The 20,376-nt window shown below is 43.4% G+C and overlaps 1 protein-coding gene across 4 annotated transcripts in view; it reads right to left on the bottom strand.

Moving 5' to 3' along the window:
* letm1 (leucine zipper-EF-hand containing transmembrane protein 1) overlaps positions 1–20,376 on the bottom strand; it is a 46,426-nt gene that overhangs the window by 18,559 nt on the left and 7,491 nt on the right. For all 4 annotated transcript variants that reach the window (XM_063184047.1, XM_063184049.1, XM_063184048.1 and 1 more), the window contains exons 2-5: positions 12,047–12,104; positions 9,264–9,618; positions 8,499–8,738; positions 152–295 (exon numbers count right to left, since the gene is read on the bottom strand). In XM_063184047.1, coding sequence (XP_063040117.1) covers positions 152–295; positions 8,499–8,738; positions 9,264–9,618; positions 12,047–12,104 — 797 coding nt within the window. The remainder of the gene's footprint in view (positions 1–151; positions 296–8,498; positions 8,739–9,263; positions 9,619–12,046; positions 12,105–20,376) is intronic.

Here is a 20,376-nt window from a genome sequence, read left to right as displayed (position 1 = left end):
AGGGACGGTACAGTACAGTACGCATGGGGAAGCGAATGGGGAGAGAGATGAAGCAGGGTCGTCAAAGGACCCGGGCCGGGAATCGAACCCGGCTCAGCCGCATGGGAGACGAGTGCCCTACCAGTTGGCCATGGCAGGGCCGATTACTGACCTTCTTGGACTTGGTCTCGAAGGTGGAGGGCAGCATGTTGGGGAAGAGCTTGAGGGCCACGGGCAGCAGGAACTCCATGAAGGGCACGATGATGAACACCAGGAAGGGCAGGAGACGGAACACGTCCGCACACGTCCGCAGGAACTGGAAGTGACATCATCACATCATGGGAAAAATGTTAACTTACTTTGCAATTGGTATTTGTTTATGTGTGTGCATGCTAGTGGGATTGTAAAGGGTTAATCAGTAAATTACAGTAGTTTAAAGTGCATGTAAGTCACTCATTTCTTCTCAACTCTTTCACATGAACACAACAAAAACCTTTGAAAAATTCCTGGATCAGGATCGAAGCTCCGGATCACCACCAAAATTGAATCACTTTTTTTCTCTTGTCATTTTCAACAACTTTCATCAAAATCCGTTCATAACTTTTTGAGCTATCCTACTGACAAACAAAAAACAAACAAAAACAAACAAACCAATGTGACCGAAAACATAACCTCCTTACCAGAGGCAGTCTTTAGAGCTATTATTAGAGCTTTCACGGTGCAATATGCCAATTCACCAGCAGATGGAGCTCCTCAACAGAAAAGCTCTGGTTGCAGTCAACACCCCATCCAGCTAATCTCCCCACTCCTCTCCACCCCAGCTGGCCTCCATTTCTCCCTTTCACTCTCACGTGTCGGAACTCCAGTCCATTCCACCAGTGAGCATCACAATGCCAGTTTCCATGGAGACCACTGGGGCAGGGATGGAACTCTGACCTGCCAGTTCAACCAGGCCCCTCGTACTTCCATCTCATGCAGTAGAGTAGGTCTGGCCAGTGGCCTGTGTCCTACATTTCAAATGCAGTGTGGCAGGCACAAGACTAAAGCCGCTGGCCAGAGTAACTGCATGCAAAGGGACTGGACTGTAGCGATTGGATAAAGGCAGATCCAATCATTTTAAACTTCAGAAGAGTCTACGCCTCCAGGAAACACACACAAAAATACAACTCATTATAGCCAAGGTCAGACACACTAGTAGACGAGGCAAGGAAAGACAAACTGAAATACGAGTGGGGAGCTTCAAAGAAAATAATATGAGAAAAAGAAACACACACACACCCACACCCACACACACACCCACACACACACACACACACACTGCAGTTGGGTGGGTGTGGGCGAGAGACCATGCAGAAAAACCAACTGACACATCATTACCCATTATCTACAGTGGTACATTAGGGGGGAGAGACAGAAAAAAAACAACAGAGAGAGGGGTGGGGGTGTGAGCCGTTTGTGTAAATGAGGCCTTGCTAACAGACAAATGATGGAAATAGGGGAGGGGGGGCAGTTTGGTGTTCCTTTAACCCAGTTTGGTGTTCCTCCCCGCTCTCCAAAGAGAAGGGGTTGAGTACCCCCCACCTGCCTATCAGGGGGTGCTATAGGAGCACAGTTAAGCCTGCCCTCATGAATGGGCCTTTGTGGTTTTGCCCCATTGACATGCATATGGCTTCTAGGAACTGCCTCACTCGCTCAGCTAACTGGACAGGACACAGACTGAGAGAGAGAGAGAGAGAGAGAGAGAGAGAGAGAGAGAGAGAGAGAGAGAGAGAGAGAGAGGGAGAGAGACAGACAGAGAGAGAGAGAGAGAGAGAGAGAGAGAGAGAGAGAGAGAGAGAGAGGAAAGACGGAACAAGTGATTGTGCTACAAAAAGAGGGGAGGATGAAAGAAATGACAAATAACTGATAACTGGAAAGGAGAGAAAGAAAGACAATAAAAGATACAGGAGAAGAAGAACAAGGGGATGGACAGTGAGAGGGAGGGAGAAGAAGAGAAAAACAAGAGCAAAGGTCACAGAGATGAAGAACGTGATGGAACGTGGACATGAAAAGGGGAGGGGGTAGAGAGACCACTAGGGGGTGGAGGAGAGGAGAGTGGGATGGAGAAGAGCAGAGGAGAGGAAAGTGGGATAGAGAGGAGAGAAGAGGAGAGTGGGATAGAAAAGAGAGGAGAGGAGAGTGGGATACAGAAGAGCAGAGATGAAGCGGGAGGAGAGGAGGATAGAGGAGAGGAGAGGGGGATAGAGGAGAGGAGAGGGGGATAGAGGAGAGGAGAGGAGAGGGGGATAGAGGAGAGGAGAGGGGGATAGAGGAGAGGAGAGGAGAGTGGGATAGAGAAGAGAAGAGATGAAGCGAGAGGAGAGGATGTGAGGGGGAGCCAGCCACAGCAATAGCAATAGAGTGTGATGCTGTGCGCATGTGAAAGCAGCATAGCGTGGCGGAGAGAGGCGGGAGGGATTACAAGGACATGTTAGATGAATGGCGCGGGGCCGAACCGTTAGTGGCCGGCAGAGGGGGGTCCATAGGGTCAACCAGCCCCCGCAGAACAACAAAAGGCCTCGGGGGCCCGATACAGGGGAACTGGAGGAGCGGCAGTACACACTCCATGTCAACAAGAGACTGTAGAAACTAACCATGAACCTCGTTTTGCAGAAATAGTTTGAATTATTTGATTACTGTAATATGGCTTTATTTGATAATATTAGCCTACCGTAAACATTGAAAATGCAAGCTTACAATGTAAAAATGAAAGGATTTACTGTAGATTCACACAGGGCTGGAATAACCGCAGTACCATAGTTTGAATTACGTAAGATTAGTTTAATGTAATTTGGCTTTATGTGTTCCATACAAGAGATTGCTTGAATTTTTCAAGTCAAGCTAAATGCAATGCGACTTCATGTAAATGCTTAATTGGATATACTATTTCTGAGGCTTGAGGATCACACAGGCCTGAAATACTGGAGTAGCAGTGATGTTTCCTCTGTGCTAGAGCTGTTGTTTGGCCAAATAGGGGGTTCAAGGTTAACATGGGCAATCTAACACTTTAGTCTGTCCATGCATAACTCAGATAACGTCTCCCCTTCTTCTGAAAACGTCTTTATCCATTTCAGAGTATGTAGAGGTCAGTGATAATATTTTCCTTTTCCAGCAGCCAAAACATCCATGATAATACTTTGTGCAACACAACATCATAGCAAAACTTCAAATCCCATCAACGCCACAAGGAGGCAGACACTGCTTCTAAAATATAATTCAGACAAGACATCTCCATTTCACTCTGCCCCAGTCATCAAAGACGGGCTAAAAATAGGAAGCGCTGACCATGTGATCGTTTATGGCAAAACATTAGGTTGATGAGACTTGGCTCAGGCTTTTCTGACCACCCGATGGTGAACCAGAAGTGCAATGGGGCCCTGACACACGGACATAGGGGATGATTGTGAGAGGAGGGTGCACAGAAAAAAATAGTGTGGCACGACTCATGTAAAGGGGGCCTGGGCTGGAATCTACCGGTATATAGGGGACCTTATCATGGAAAAGTTTGCGAACCCCTGATCTAAACTGTTTTCTTATCTCTGCATACATTAAGTTAGATTGTTCTGATTCGCAGATAAATGGATGGGGTTACAGAGTTTCACATTGGTTAGTCAATATGGGTGGGGGGATAGTCATACAGCACCAACATTGCTGCAAGTATACACTATGAGTGGGGGCTGAGGGGGTAGCTGGTAGCACAGAGACGTAACCCCATCATTACTGGAAAAGCTGCAGTCTAATATGAAATATAAACCCCTGCCCCCACGCCCCACTTTTGTATTATGCAGTATTGTATATCTTTTTATATACAGTACATAGTAGTATTATTAGCACCTTTCCCCACCCCCAATTTTGCTATAGATAGTATAAGCACCTTTACAAATTATATCTAATCTTCATCCTCTCAGTCTCAGGAGACTGAGTCAAGGTGGGAGGAGGTGTTCGCAAAGTGCCTTCAGTGCTATAGAGTTGCAGGGGGAAACCCTGCAGTACTTAAATATCCCCATTATGTTTCTGGTTTTAGACCAACAAAATCAATACGGCAATAGCCCTAAATATGAGGACTCTCTCAAATCTCTCAAACTCCCATCCAGATAAATCTTGCTGATATGGCATTAGATGGTAAAATGGGGCACTCCAGTGTTTCAGTAAATTACACATTACATTACATTACACTACACTTAGATGACACTTTTATACAAAGCGAATTACAGTTATTTTAAGTACAGGGTATTGATTACAGTCCCTGGAGCAGTGTGGGGTTAGGTGCCTTGCTCAGGGGCACTTCAGCCAAGGAGTGAGATAGGGAGTGGAAGGATGGGATTCGAACCTGCAACCTTCTGATCTGAAACCCATCTTCTTAACCACTAGCCCATGGCTGCCCCTGCTTTCTGTAAAGCTACAAATAGACTGTTAACAGGAGTTGCCATACTAACCCAACAATTCCACTAAAATATACACAAACATTACATTAGCATTAGCATTACATTACATTAGCATTTAACAGACGCCTTTGGCCAAAGCGACTTTATTTAAAGAAGAACAAGGCACAGTGTACAGTTGCAACACTGATAGTCCCCCACCCCAACGCACTAATGGTCCCCCTCTCAGAGAGTAGTGGTCATCTGGACCTGGAAAAGTAAATCTGTCTGTGTTGACCGAGGATGCCGGGAAAGACATCAATAGTAAGCAAGACTTCATGGCCTTGCTCCAGTCCAGACTCCCTGGGGTGACCCTAAGTGGCTCAGCGTTGCTCAATGGACACTCACCCCTCTCTAACTGGCTAGGCCTGCCCACCACTGCTGCTAACTGGAAGACACACGTCACCACTATTCCAGTTGGTTCCAATCACACGTCAGAGTGGTATGCATGGTGTGTACACGAACAGTGATCTGTGTGGTCACGGTGTTCTGAATGCAGTTCAGCTAGGTCATCCAAAAGGCTTTCAGGCTGGACATTCATGGCAACAATCACAGTGTACTATCCAGCAATTCTAGGAGTATTATCCAGTCTCTCTGGTGTATTAATAGACTTTTCATTTCAATGTACACAGCCAGGTAGCAGGCAGCATCTGACTGGACAGTTGGTTAAAAGAAAGAATGATAGTGTGACTGATTTAAAAAGTTAAAATAAAATGACTGAAAGATTGAAGCGTTTGTGTATTAGTGACCTGATTTGACTCTGCTCTCACCTCTCCTATGAGGACACTGCAGGTCTCTGCTAGGGTGTCGTTTTACAACACACTCACCACACGCACACACGGACATACACACACACTGGGCATCTATCCAGCCCTCATGTGCCTTTCCTAACCAGGCTGACCCAGTTCACTTTCTCTCACCCTGTGTCCTGCTTTCACTCTCACGCAAACACACACACACACACACACACACACACACACACACACACACACACACACACACACACACACACACACACACACAAATCCTGATTGATCAATCATTGACCAGAGCATCTATATCAAGGACTATACATGAAGAGAGTTCATGATTCAAAGGTTCACTTGAATATAAAACAAACAACCAACCCACTAATTAAGTGCTCTGGATGAGTCATGTTCACTTCATACCTTGGTTATAGCAACAAAATCAACAGTGATAATCTTAGAACACCAACTTGACTTAAAATAGAAGACACAAATCTAGTTACGTGCAATCAAAATATTCCTCCCTCAATAGTGACCCTTTAGCTCTATTCCAAGCTGTTGGCTAGCCTTCAAATGCGTAGGCCTAATCCCGTCTTTTCGAGAATGGACACCCCATCAGGTGCCCTTCAAAAGGAAATGTTGTTGTGTGGGTGGCCAGACTCAGAGGGTGTCTGATTTAAATCATTAATCTCATTAGAGATTCCAAGCAGGGGGGACTTGATAAGATGATGGATTAAGTAAGACAGGACATGAGGACTCAACTCTGTAACCTACTATAATGGTACTTTATTAGCAGTGTTTCATATTATTTTCAGTGCTATATTATTTTTATATGAAGCATTACATTATCATTAGATGAATCCTAGCATCTCTATAAGAGGGTGTGTGCGTCTGTCGGTCCGTCCCTCTGAAACGCATTCTTTAAATCGGCCAAAACACGATCTTCGCAGCCATTCTTTCCGTTACTCTCTTCATATTTGTGCTTTTCTTTTACAACCGGATCGTTATATCCCCACTAGGAAACAATGGATAAATTGGGCATCGCGTTTCCGCCATTACACCTGAATAAACAACAAGTAGACGCATCTTTGTCCACCTGTTGGACTTGTATTAAAAATCCCTTACTAATACTTACTGACATAATGTCTACATGTGTTACTTCATAATACATTCATAACAGCTGTCATAAACTGCCCGTAAAGCATTCAAGATTGTTTCCATAAGACATGACTCAACATTCATAATAACAAACCTTTCATGAACGACTATAACTTGTCAAAGTAAAAGTAGCCGTTGCAAAGCAGCATTGCCATTTTTGCTGCAAACCTATTCATGACCTCAGTTATGAATGCTGAGGCATGTATCTTGAATGCTTTACGTGCAGTTTATGACAGCTGAATGTATTGTATAAATGTATTATGAGGCGAAACATATTAAGTGTCACCAAAAAGATTTTAATGACATGAAAAACTACAAATAAAGTGATAGCTTTATGTTGTAGCTTTATGTATAGTTTCTGACAGCTGCTATGAATGTATGAAGCAACATGCACAGTAAAGAGTTAACTTCTTAAAAATTTCACAACAGACATTATTTCAACTGCTAAATAAGTGATTAAGTGATTAATAAGTTTAGATGGGAGTATAGAGATTGCACTTGATGTCTTTGGGGAGTGTCTGAGAAATTGGAACAATTTAGCGTACATGGTGACCAGGGGTGCCGACAGGGGGGACAAAGGAGACAGTCGTCCCGGGCCCCAGGCAGAGAGGGGGCCCAAAATTGAGGTCATTGTACCTATTGAGTTGGGGGGCCCTGTCAGATGACTTTGTCCTGGGACCAGCCAAAGCTGTCAGCGGCCCTGATGGTGACACAACGCATTTGAAGTAATATGACCACAACCTGCCTGAAACTTCCTTTCCCAGAAGGCAAGGGTGAAACCACAAAGGAAGTGTGTGTACAGTGCACTGCTCTTGTACCTGAACTGAGCAAGGTGAAGTTGAGCTCAGGGTCATGGACGCGCCCAATACACACAAACAGGGCTAGACCTTGGCAACAGCCAAATGTGGGTAAAAATCTGCTGTTACAATAAAATAATGCGCTTAAAATAAAATGTATTATTATTATTATCATTATTATTAGTATGTTAGTCTCACGAGCAAATTTGTCAGGTAGAGTTATTTATTCTTGGTACTATGACATATTACAAAGTACCTGTAGCTGAGCTAAGCTCACTGACAACAAATCTGTGGCTAGTACACCTGTGCATGGGTTGCACGTCTGGAAACACCCCTGGCTGCACACGTTTCAACCTCTGATTGTTGGAAACTGCCGTCACTTAAAAAATGAGCTCAGATGATTGGCTGCTTAACATCCTGCCCCTCCTCACAATACAAATGTTTGCAAACGTGGAAACTATGCATAAAGGCTGAATGGTTAGTGGCTCTGGAAAACTATTAGACGATGGGTGGTCACCAAAAAATGTCGAGCCCTGCACACCAACACACAAACTGCAAAACTGTGGTAGGCTATATAGAAAATGCCTGTAGTGAAACTACTATTTAAATCCTGAATACTCTCCATGATGCCTGGCTGAATGTGCATGGTGGGTACTTGTCTTTGCTTGCGATGTGAGAGCCCATGGTCGTTGAGCACCCGACAGGGCATGCGCACGTCCGGCGATCTTGGTGTGTGGTGTGTGTGTGTAATACCAGAGACAGTTTAGATTGAGACGGGACATATGGCGGCCATCTTGGTGACGCCTTCGGAGTGCTATTTCGCGATTAAGTAGACCAGATCTGAGAGTGAATGGGAAAAATGAATGGGGAAACTGAGTATAGGACGGGGAAGAACCCAGCGGTTGTGAAAACCATATGGTTGAAACCACTGTGAAAAACTGATCAATCTAGACTGCTTGGTTGTGGTATACGAGTCAAAACAAAGCTTTTTAAGCCACTTTTCTCAGGCTTTTTTTGACAGAGCGCAGGCGCAGTAGTTCCGTAACGGCACGAGAGCAACGGCTTTTCACAACTGAGCATGCGCATCATTTCGCGTGCGCCGATGCAGCCAGATGATTGGATCACTGGCACCGCAGCTCAGCAGGCACATTGGCTCTTGTTACCAGAAAGGCGGGAGATGTGCGGGTAGACGCCATATTTGCGTTACGAATCTTTACCGTTAATTTCTATGTACGATTACATGGCTGTCCTATCTCTCCTTCCTATCAAAATCTCTGGTAATACTACATGCCATCAGGATATAAACATTCCCCATGATGATCGTGTGTGGTGTACATATGTGTGCAGTGCTGGCGTACCTGTCTTCGCTCGCGGCGCGAGAGCCCGTGGCCGTTGAGCACCCTCCAGAGCATGCGTCCGGCGATCTTGGTGTCGATCCAGAGCAGCCGGAAGCCGTGGTAGTAGTGCTTGACCTCGTCCAGGATACGCTGACCTATCGAGAGCCGCACCACCGGAGCATCCACCGTGGGCGAGTAGACCGGTCCCCCTTCCTCCAGCTTCTTGTTCTTGTCCTTCAGCGAACGCAGCGAACGCTCCACCTTAAGAGAGTAGAGTATGTCATTTTTTTGGAAGTTTATTTTCAGCAAACTTATGATGCCCATTCATGGAATGTCTTTTTTTCATGATTATTGACCACAGCCATCAATTTTTAAGTATTCAAGACAGGGAAAGCTACACTTTTCACACATAAAAAGTTGGATCTTCTCTGTGTCTGACATTGTTAATTTACAGTAATCAACATCTTCAGCTGCAAAACTTGATGTACTTTGGTCAGACCAGTAAATATGAATTAATTACTTAGCAAATATTCATGAAAAGATCAAATTTGGGACTGGGCATCATAGGTACAATGGGCGGCTTAGATGCAACGCCTGCTCTGGCCACAATCCTACATGCTCTAGTACTAATAGTAGAAGAAGTAGTAGAAGAAAAAGTAGTAGTAGAAGAAGAATCATACACTTGATTTTTTTCCGCCTTTCAAGATACCCAAGGACAGATTTATAGTACATAATGTATAAAAAAGTAGTATGTTAAAACAGTAGTAAGGTAAATAGTAAACAAACCTTGGAGTCGTCACGCCGCCTGCAGCTGGTGTGGAGCCACCGCACCACGGGCAGGCCACCGTGAGACCGCGAATGTGAGTGCGAATGAGAGTGTGAGTGCGAGAGACGCCCGTGTCGGTGGTGGGCATGGGCGTGGGCGTGGGGGTGGCCACACATCCTGTGAAGGGTGGTGGTGGAGGGACGGTCGTCGGTGGGGACGAGGACGGCATAGTAGTACCCGCTCTGCTGGTGGTGGTGGGGATGGGGCTGGGGCTGGGGGAGGCAGTCGCGGGTTGATGATGAGGCCCAGACGGGGAAAGGCTCGGAGCTGAGGGATGAGGCCAGGGAGGCAGGGCCATCTCGGAGGACGTCCGGACTACAAGTGGGGAGAGACACCGTTGGGGCAATTAACTCATTGGATGCCATCCATTTTTGAACCATACAACTCAGAGCTTATTCAGCTTATTGTTTTTTTTCAGAGAATTGAATTCTACAGCCACATTATTACGCAAATGACATTTCCCCAAATAATCAATATCTATGACAGTCATCATAATTTTCAAGTCATCAGCCATTAGAGTACAATTAAAACGTTTTTGAATGAACCTTCCAATGATAACAGTATTTTTTTAAATAAAAAAAAAAAACTAAAATGCCCAAAATTCTCTGTTCCAAATTATAACACAAAACAGTTTTGTAGTGTTGTAATCCAAATGTCTGTCTTTTTTCCCATTTACATCAATACTGTTGGCATTTGGTACCTTCTAAATTACATTTCAATGTTCAAAACTTGGTTATAAGCTGTAACTGGAATGCTGCATTTAACATTGAAGTCAATGGCAGGGCATTGTATGGGAGTTATGGAAGCCCAGATACCCTTGATGCTTTGCTCTCTGCTGTTTTTGTTTGTTTGGTCTGGTGACCCACACTTCACTCTTCAATATACCCGTAGATTTCCATACCATGTTTAGGTGATTTGGTGGTTATGGGCATTCTAATTCACCAGACATAACATCCCATTCATTTTCAATGCAGCATTCCAGTTACAGCTTATAACCAAGTTTTGAACCTTGAAATGTACGGTAATTTAGAAGGCACCAAATGCCAACAGTATTGATGTAAATGAGGGAAAAAAGAACGAAATTTGGATTACAACACTATAAAACTGTTTTGCGTAACAATTTGGAACAGAGCATTTTGGGCATTTTAAGTTTTTTATTATTTTAAAAAATACCATTATCATTGGAAGATTCATTCAAAAACTTTTGAATTGTACTCTAATGGCTGATGACTTGAAAATTATGACGACTGTCATACATATTGATTATTTGGGGAAATGTAATTTGCGTAATAATGTGGAATGCGGTGTATGTCTATGTCAACACCACACCATAAAATACTCATTTGACGCACTTAAAGCGATGGTTCGGAGTAGAATCACCCTAATGCCATTTGAACCGTGACACCCATCCACCTTTACACCCGAAGTGTTTTCTGCCGCAGGCTTACATCAACAGAGTTGCCGTGTTATTCGATGTTTATTCCGGATAGCTTGACTCAAGCGCATATGGATCCTGGGCACCGTCTCCAAACTTTCCCCACAAAAATAACTTGTCATGACACCAAACTTCTACGGTATAACAAATGTGGTTTGTACTCACAAAAATATGAATTTGAAACTTTGTACATAGTCCAGGAGTTTATTAGTAACAACACACGAGACGATTAGCTTCTCTGCTGCTAAACATCCGTCGACGTCACTTCCTCCAGCTGGGACTTTCTTTATTGTAAGGTTTGTGTTTTAGTCCACAGCCAGGATATATGCACGAGTGTGGCATCGTCTTCTATTTATTAAACGTGGTAAAATTTAAATCCGAAGTGGTTAATTTCTAGTTGTAGCGCAAGCTGTCTTTTTGAGTTTTCTGCCTTCCGGACTCACGTGTATTTGTTTCCATCAACAAAGTCCCAGCTGGAGGAAGTGACGTCGACGGATGTTTAGCAGCAGAAAAGCTAATCGTCTCGTGTGTTGTTACTAATAAACTCCTGGACTATGTACAAAGTTTCAAATTCATCTTTTTGTGAGTACAAACCACATTTGTTATACTGTAGAAGTTTGGTGTCATGACATGTTATTTTTGTGGGGAAAGTTTGGAGACGGTGCCCAGGATCCATATGCGCTTGAGTCAAGCTATCCGGAATAAACATCAAATAACACGGCAACTCTTATGATGTAAGCCTGCGGCAGAAAACACTTCGGGTGTAAAGGTGGATGGGTGTCACGGTTCAAATGGCATTAGGGTGATTCTACTCCGAACCATCGCTTTAAGCATCGTCTGTACTTAGGATCCGAAATTACGCCCTTAAGCAACATTGCCATCAATTCAGTTTTGATACAACAAACCAAAAACAATGCCACCACAGATTCATTCTTCATATTGATATTGAGTAGTGTTTCTTGTCCAGCCACACTAGAATGCCACATTGAGTCAAGTTGTTGTGGAAGTGAGATTCGTTTGTGGTCAATGTGGGTCTAGCACGGCTAGGATTTCCACTAGGGGGTAAGAATAACAGCAATGTGGGAATAATACTACTAAGAAGAATAATAGGGAAGAATAATACTACTAATAATAAGGTTTTGTGGTGTTCAGTTCAGGTTGTTTTTTAATTAAATGTCAAATACTGTGACTGTGTGTGTGTGTGTGTGTGTGTGTGTGTGTGTGTGTGTGTGTGTGTGTGTGTGTGTGTGTGTGTGTGTGTGTGTGTGTGTGTGTGTGTGTGTGTGTGTGTGTGTGTGGTGAGACTACCTGTGAGAAGACAGTCGTAGAGCTGTGCAGTTAAAACAGGCACCTTCTGTTAATTTCCCTGTGTGCCAAGAGAGAGAGACCAGAGAGATTGCATCATTAGCGTGACTGCACAAAACACACACATTACATGTAGTACACAAGCAAGAAAATGAATATTATTCAATGGTGCAATATTCCTTGCGCAATCTCTGAATATAGCTCTTATCTGGTCGTCATTTTGCTTTCCAATAACCCTTTTGAAATTTGAAGCAGTCATTCTGCAATAATATTTGACCACAATAATACTTGACCACATCTTCTCAGACATTAATAATGTTTGTATTCAAAAAATATCTTGGTAAATGTTTAAGACAGCCTCGATAACGCTGCACCCTCAAATAATACCTTACTACCTAGCAATACAAATAATAAATGTAATGAATAATAATAATAACAATAACAACAACAAACTTGGTAGCTTTCAGATGGAGAGAACACATTGGCAGATTCAATTTTAACTTCTTCTGTCTTTTACAGATGTAATTTAAGTTCACTTTTTTCCTTATAGTTGAAAGTAGACAGACGGTGCATGCATCCACTCTGCTTGGCAGCCATAATGATCCCCCATCAGCAACTGTCTGCCTCTGAGAGCATGCCTGACTAAGCACGATCGGCCATGGCCAGACGGAACATACTGTAGTAATAAGGACAGGTGTGTGTGTGTGTGTGTCCTGATCTGACTGGAGACCCTTCCCACTTGAGGAGTAAAAATAATAATAGTGCGTCACTCATGCCACACAGCTCACTACCAGACCATCACACGACAAAAACACACACACACACACACACACACACACACACACACACACACACACACACACACACACACACACACACACACACACACACACACACACACACACACACACACACAGATAGGCTATGATAGGACGGCGGATGATGGCAGTAATGTACCCCGTTGGCAGTGGACTCCCCTCGCCTGACATGACCCAAGAACTCTGCCAGCCAGCCACCAGCCACCAGCCAGACTGATGACAGCTCGACGATGCCACTCGGTCACACCAGATATATAGATATGCCACTCTCACTCACTCGCGCAGTCGGGCCATGTAAACATATGCCACCCAAGCTGGCACAGAGCCAAAGGGATATGGCATGGCAATGGCATACATTTCACTCCGGCTGGCATGACATAACAGGAGCTCCAGAAATCTAGACTAGCCCGATCATGAACTAGCCCTATCTATCTATACAGAGTGTTTACCCCTGTGTGCATGTGTGTATGTTTGTTTGTACTCAGTGTGTGTGTGTGTGTGTGTGTGTTCAGTTGACAACAGTCAAACGTGTGTGTGTGTGTGTGTGTGTGTGTGTGTGTGTGTGTGTGTGTGTGTGTGTGTGTGTGTGTGTGTGCTCAGTTGATACGAGTCAAGAATATGGAGAGAGAACAGTATCTTTATTAAGAAATGAATGTCACACCTCTCACCAATATATTTCGTGATCCACAAACAAATGTAATAACATTCGCAAATATAATTCATACATTTCATGATCCACAAACAAATGTAACAACATTCACAAATATAATTCATGATGCACAAATGAATGTAACCCCATTCACAAATGCCAGCGCAGTTCTATTAATTTGCAAACGTGTCTACATATATTCACAAACCCTATACATATTTGTGACTTCCATTGTATTTGTGTGTGGATTTTTGAGACTGTCCTGACGGTATTTGACACACAAATGTGCTCAGCCAATCACATCAGCCGGCGTTCGAGCGCAAGGTTGAAGACATTGCGCTTCTATGGGGCGCCTAAGTCACGCCCTCTACTTCCTGGTTCATGGGGCAGAGGGAGTCAAAAAATGATTACTGGGCTTGAAAATGAGTGATTTTTGGATTTCTTGTGCATAAGTGGAGGTCCACGGTTTGGATTGGTGTCAAAAAAACACTCATTTTCAAGCCCAGTAATTATTTTTTGACTCCCCCTGCCCCATGAACCAGGAGGTAGAGGGCGTGACTTAGGTGCCCCATTACGCAGAGAAGGCTACTAGTGCGAAGCCACCATAGATCTGTATAAGTCTAATAGCTCTACAAATCTATGGAAGCAACCACCTAGTGGCCACCTTGGGTTCTGTGATTGGCTGAGCACATTTGTGTGTCAAATACCGTCAGGACAGTCTCAAAAATCCACACACAAATACAATGGAAGTCACAAATATGTATAGGGTTTGCAAATATATGTAGACCGGTTTGCAAATTAATAGAACTGCGCTGGAATTTGTGAATGGGGTTACATTCATTTGTGCATCATGAATTATATTTGTGAATGTTGTTACATTTGTTTGTGGATCATGAAATGTATGAATTATATTTGCGAATGTTATTACATTTGTTTGTGGATCACGAAATATATTGGTGAGTGGTGTGACATTCATTTCTTAATAAAGATACTGTTCTCTCTCCATACAAGCACGTGTATAGGATATACTACACTGAACACCTCACTGGGACAACAGAACGGGGATGAGGAACATGATGAGTCATCCTGACAGGCGACAGTGTATAGTCTGCATGTGTGTGAGTGTTTACGTGTGTGTTATGGATTATAGGGTTAGGATTAGGAATGGGGACTTCTCATTAGCAGCTGGGGAGATACGTGACTGATGTGGTGTGTGGTGTGTGAGCTGGCAGATGGGCATGAGCTGAGCATGTATTCCGGAGAGAGAGAGAGAGAGAGAGACAGAGAGAGAGAGTGAGAGAGAGAGAGAGTGTAGATGTGTGAATGATCTGTATAAATACATATAAATGTAATATAATGTAATAAAAATTTATTAAATTTAATTCAGTGCAGGAGACACAGACAGTCGCAGAAAGAAAGTATGTGAGAGAGAGAGAGAGAGAGAGAGAGAGAGAGAGAGAGAGAGAGAGAGAGAGAGAGAGAGAGAGTGAGAGTGAGAGTGGGAGAGAGAGGGAGAGAGAGGGGTGGAAGGAAAGACGGAAAGGCACAGAATTGATGGCAGACGTTGTGGCTGACGGCCACTCCTGCTAAATGAATGATTGCCTTTCACACCGAGAGGAAAATAAAACAAAAAATTTGCTTTTAATCGGCAGAAGAGTAGGTTGTACCTAGGCAGGTTGTACCTGACAGTAATCTTGAAGGATTGGGTTTCACTCTTATCAGAGTGTGCCAAAAAGACACTCAGACATTCGGCTGTGCATTTAAACATTACAAGGTCGCCCTGCTCCACGTAGCTAGCAAACTTGAATCCACCAAGTATCCCACAGTACTACTATGCAATCTTCCCTGAACAATATTCCTGACAAATATCCAGGGGTATCTTTTACGTTGTGAACTACGTAATGTTTTATTTCTTGGAGCACAAGGGTAATCAGTGTGCATCTTCCCTGAACAAGGATAATTCGGTTCTAGGAGTGTTTGGTGGCAGACGTGCATTTCCTCTACTGCTGCGATGGTAGCAGGTCACTCTGCCCCCACCATTTCATATTCCAGCTACCGTTTTGTCCAATCAGAGGCATCCGTGCGTCAGATGATGTCAGAGGAAGGAAGTCCTGTGCCAAAGATACCGCCTTCACCCAGGTCGAATGGGGACAAGAACTCGCTCACTCTCCCTCTTTCCAACACACACACACACAGGCACACGGGCACCCGCACGCACACACACACACACACACACACAGGTTTTCTGTTCGCTAGAGCCTCGGTTGCTATAGCGATAAATATTCACCTCACAGTCTGGGGTGGATGAGAGCCAGCTCGGTATCAAGCTTCCCAGCAAAGCTAAAGACCAGTTGGCTACAGATCGAGCATACAAACAAACAGATAAAGAGGGTAATGCAGGGTTTCCCCCAGCAGTACGCAGTTTAAGGCAGTCACTTTGACAACAGCACCTACCACCTGGACTAGGACCCCTGAAAAGACAAAGATTTTGTATTGTGTGTGTTTGTGACAGTAATCTCTAAAGACAGCCTACTTAATTTGGGGGGTGGGCGGGGTCATATCATATTTCAATAGAAACCATAGTATAACATATATGTTGCAATGATGATCCCATATCTGTGAAACCGACTAACGCCCCACCTACCTTGACTTCATGCACCCCAATTTCACTGCATTACGTTCATCTGTAAAGGACTGTGCACCTTGTAGAGAAGCTCAAATCTCAGTATACTTTGTATAATGACAATAAAGGCTTTCTATTCTATTGTATTTTATTCTAGTCTTCTATTCTATTACATTAATCCCAATTTTACTCAATTTACCCCAATTTCAATGGATTTTCTTTGATTTCATAGGCATGATATGCGTCCGTATTTCTATGCATGTGAAAAATATAAAAATCCTTGTATCCTTGTACAAACAAATGTTCCACAGTTAACACTGCAACATACAGGGCTGCTATTTGTGTGGCACACCTTATGGGTTTGGATACTCATAATGGGTTTACATTTGGACTGGTAACTGGTACGACTACTTAAGCCTTGAACCGTATGACACTTAATTGGCATCCATGGTGTGTCATGCATCACTCACCTGAAACTGCCTGGTCATGCAAGGGCGTATTAGCCAGCTAGCTCACTAAAAATACAGTGGACCATGGCAGAGGGCAGAGGCTACATCTACTGTAAGAGGAAAGGTATCGGCCCATGATAGTGGCTTGCTCAGAAATGTTGAGCAGAGGTTGTAGTGTGCACAACAGAGGTGTCAAAAGTAAAAGTAAAAGTACTTTTGTAGTGTAATTACAACACTAGCACATGGCATTACATAGCTGTTACACCATTTACTCCATCGTACCTAATGAGATAGGCTGTGTTGTTACTGAAAAACACTGAAAACCAGACAAGGACCCACCACAAACTTGATCCAACCAGTGCAGAGTTAGCTGGTTGTAAGGCAAGTACACAGGTCTACTGGTTACTAAGTAAAGCTATTTTTGTTGGAAGGAAACCATGTTTCTTTTTTTGCTTTTACTTTTACTTTTGACATCTCTGGTGCACAAGCACTACGGTCCCCCTTTCATGAGATGCACAGGAAAAGGGCTGGATGATGATATAAACATACCAATACACTAATGTACTAATTTCTACTGTACATCAGTGGTTCTTAACCTGGGGTGCGGGCACCACCTGGGGGTGCGCCAGAGATTTCAGGGGGTGCAGAGAATTTTTATTGTGTTGAGGTTGTGACCAAAATCCTTCTTTGGAACATTAATATTAGGCCAAATCAAAAAATTTAAACGTGTTTTGGTCCCCAATTTAACTCATTAAGGCAGAAGTTTGGGTCGGGGGTGGACGGCTTGTCTTGCACACCGGTAAGGGGGTGCTTTAAGAAAAAAAGATTAAGAACCACTGCTGTACATTACAGTATGTGCTCAGCGCAGGAAAGGTGTAGGAATGGTCGGCAAATGTGAATATGATGCTTAGTGAATGAATGTAGATGGATGGATGAATTAACAGCAATGTTAAACATGACTGGTAGATTTTAAGGATGGATAGGTAGTTTTATGATCAAATGTTTTATTATTCCTTCTGTTTCTAGGGACAGGCATTGGAAATAAGCTTTGGCTACAAAAGCTATGATGCTTGCCGTTTGGCTGTTACATAATAATATATGACATGTGATATTTTCTTCAAAAAGGCTGCCAAATATCATTTTTGTTTAGGTCATTGAGTGATAGTCATGTCATGTCCTGGGTTGACTACTGCAACTCCCTACAGGCAGGTATACCCGTGTGTGCGCTAAAACCACTGCAGATGGTCCAGAATGCGGCGGCATGTTTTATGTTCACTCATCCCAAAAGGACTAACCCAAGGTTACTCCTCCATTCATCAAGTTGCACTGGCTACCGACTATCAACTACACTAATGCTTGAGCTGACCTAGTCTCAGGCCAGACCCTTGATATGATGTATGTGTGGACTTAGTATCTTCAAGTGATGTTGTCTATGATTATGTCCTCCACTCTTAGTCGATTTGGTTAAAAGAGTCTGCCAAATGCAATGTAATGTAATGTAATGTAATGTCATGTAATGATAGTGCTGGACCTGGGGCAGCTGGAATGTGTAAATCTCACTCAACCATCCCTGGGCTTTTTGATGGGGGTTGTTTAAAAACTGAAATGATTGGGGCGCTGTGGTGTAGCGCGCTAAACCTCCCACATCTTCCCAACCCTACTCCATCTCTCTCCGCACCCACTTCCTGTCATCTCTTTACTGTCCAATCTGATAAGAGGGACAAAAAGCCCATAAACTGAAATGATTGGTCAGATGAGTGGCTGGCTAGAAGCAGTGCATTCTGGGCAATTGAATTTTGGTCATGACACTAGAAAATCACCAAAGAGCCCGAAGTCTTCAAGATGACACCAAGGACACTGTCCATGCCGCACTCTCCGGCTTCCTTCACTGCTAACAAGCCACTCTAATCTCACACACAGTTTAAAGGTCATGAAATGTGCCGTGTCTTCACAACGGAGTCTCTCTGACTGATAGACATTGAACTTCGAACTTGCATCTTGGAGCAGCATGCACATCACCCAGCTCAGGGCAAATGCACAATCCCTCCCTATCTTGCCTTCATCAATGACCATAGGCTAAACTCACTGTCCATATCTACACTCTACACAGTCTTGTGCTTGACTCGACTTGAATATGCTCCACATGAGAACAGGGCAATGCGCAACAGTCAATCCACCTCTGGGGGTATTGGGGACGTGGGCAGGGCTCTAAATTAACACCCGACAACCAGCCAAATAGTAGAGCGGCTACAGGGAAAATCGTGCAAATTATGATACAAGCGTGAAATTCGGCAGGTATGTGCTAAAGACCCATTCGATCAAATCTACCCGATTGGCCACTTGAAATGGCGGCCATTTTCCAAGATGGCCGCCAAAAAAGACCCCAGAAATTGATTTATTGCATAGAATTGACCTAGAAAATTATGATACAAGCATGAAATTCAACATGTATGTGCTTAAGACCAATACGATCAAATCCACCTGATTGGTCACTTGAAATGGCGGCCATTTTCCAAGATGGCCACCAAAAAAGGCCACAGAAATTGATTTATTGCATAGAATTGACCTAGAAAATTGCGATATAAGTATGAAATTCAATATGTATGTGCTTAGGACCAATACAATGAAATCTACCTGATTTGCCACTTGAAATGGCGGCCATTTTCCAAGATGGCAGCCAAAAAAGACGCCAGAAATTGTTTTATTGCATAATATTGGCCTAGAAAATTATGATACAAGCATGAAATTCAACATGAATGTTCTTAAGATCAATATGATCAAATCTAGCTGATTGGCCACTTGAAATGGCGGCCATTTTCCAAGATGGCCGTCAAAAAAGAGCCTAGATATTGATTTATTGCATAGAATTTATCAAGAAAATTATGATACAAGCATGAAATTCAACATGTATGTGCTGAAGACCAATACGATCAAATCTACCTGATTGGCCACTTGAAATGGCGGCCATTTTCTAAGATGGCCACCAAAAAACGAGCCCAGAAATGATTTGCATAGAATTGACCTAGAAAATTATTATACAAGCATAAAATTCAACATGTATGTGCTTACGACCAAAAGTATCAGATCTACCTGATTTGCTACTTGAAATGGTGGCCATTTTCTAAGATGGCCGCCAAAAAAAAAACCCAGAAATTGATTTGTTGCACAGAAATGAGAAAGGAAATTGTGATAAAACCAAGAAATAATGCTGGAAAATAAAAATAAAAATGCTGGTGAAAATTAAGTTTGGATGGTAGAAAAGAAAACTCAGTGGCTATTTTGACCCATTACTGAGCGTGTGTTTGGCAAGTAAGATAAACATTTGTGAGCCATTTTGGCTGGTGACGAAAAAAGTTAATTTAGAGCCCTGGATGTGGGGGATGAGCTGATAAAATTAGACCCGACCCTTTCATTGTTGAAAACAGCACACACAAACAAACACAAACAAACACGCTGCACGCACGCGCACACAGAGACAATTACCCTCTTGATCCATCGGTGAGGGATAGTGCTTATTGTGCTGGCGGTCACTCAAGTCTAGACCTTTAATCCGATTTCCAGCAGCGTTTGTTCTTTCAGTCCGGCAGAGACGACCCTCACCCACCCCTGACCTATAAGCTCCTTGAACTCTCCCCCACAACAACCGCCAAAGAGCTAGTGGTTACACTACAACAACAACACCACCACAAGTAACATGTGCAAGAACATGCCGTTACACTACAATAACACAGTAAGCAACACGTGCAACAGAACAGGTTGATACACTACAACAATAACACACCAACATGTAAAAC

Source organism: Engraulis encrasicolus, chromosome 19, assembly GCF_034702125.1.
Source record: "Engraulis encrasicolus isolate BLACKSEA-1 chromosome 19, IST_EnEncr_1.0, whole genome shotgun sequence".
NCBI lineage: Eukaryota > Metazoa > Chordata > Actinopteri > Clupeiformes > Engraulidae > Engraulis > Engraulis encrasicolus.
Note: the sequence above shows the minus strand (reverse complement) of the source record. Positions and strands in the feature narration are given on the sequence as shown.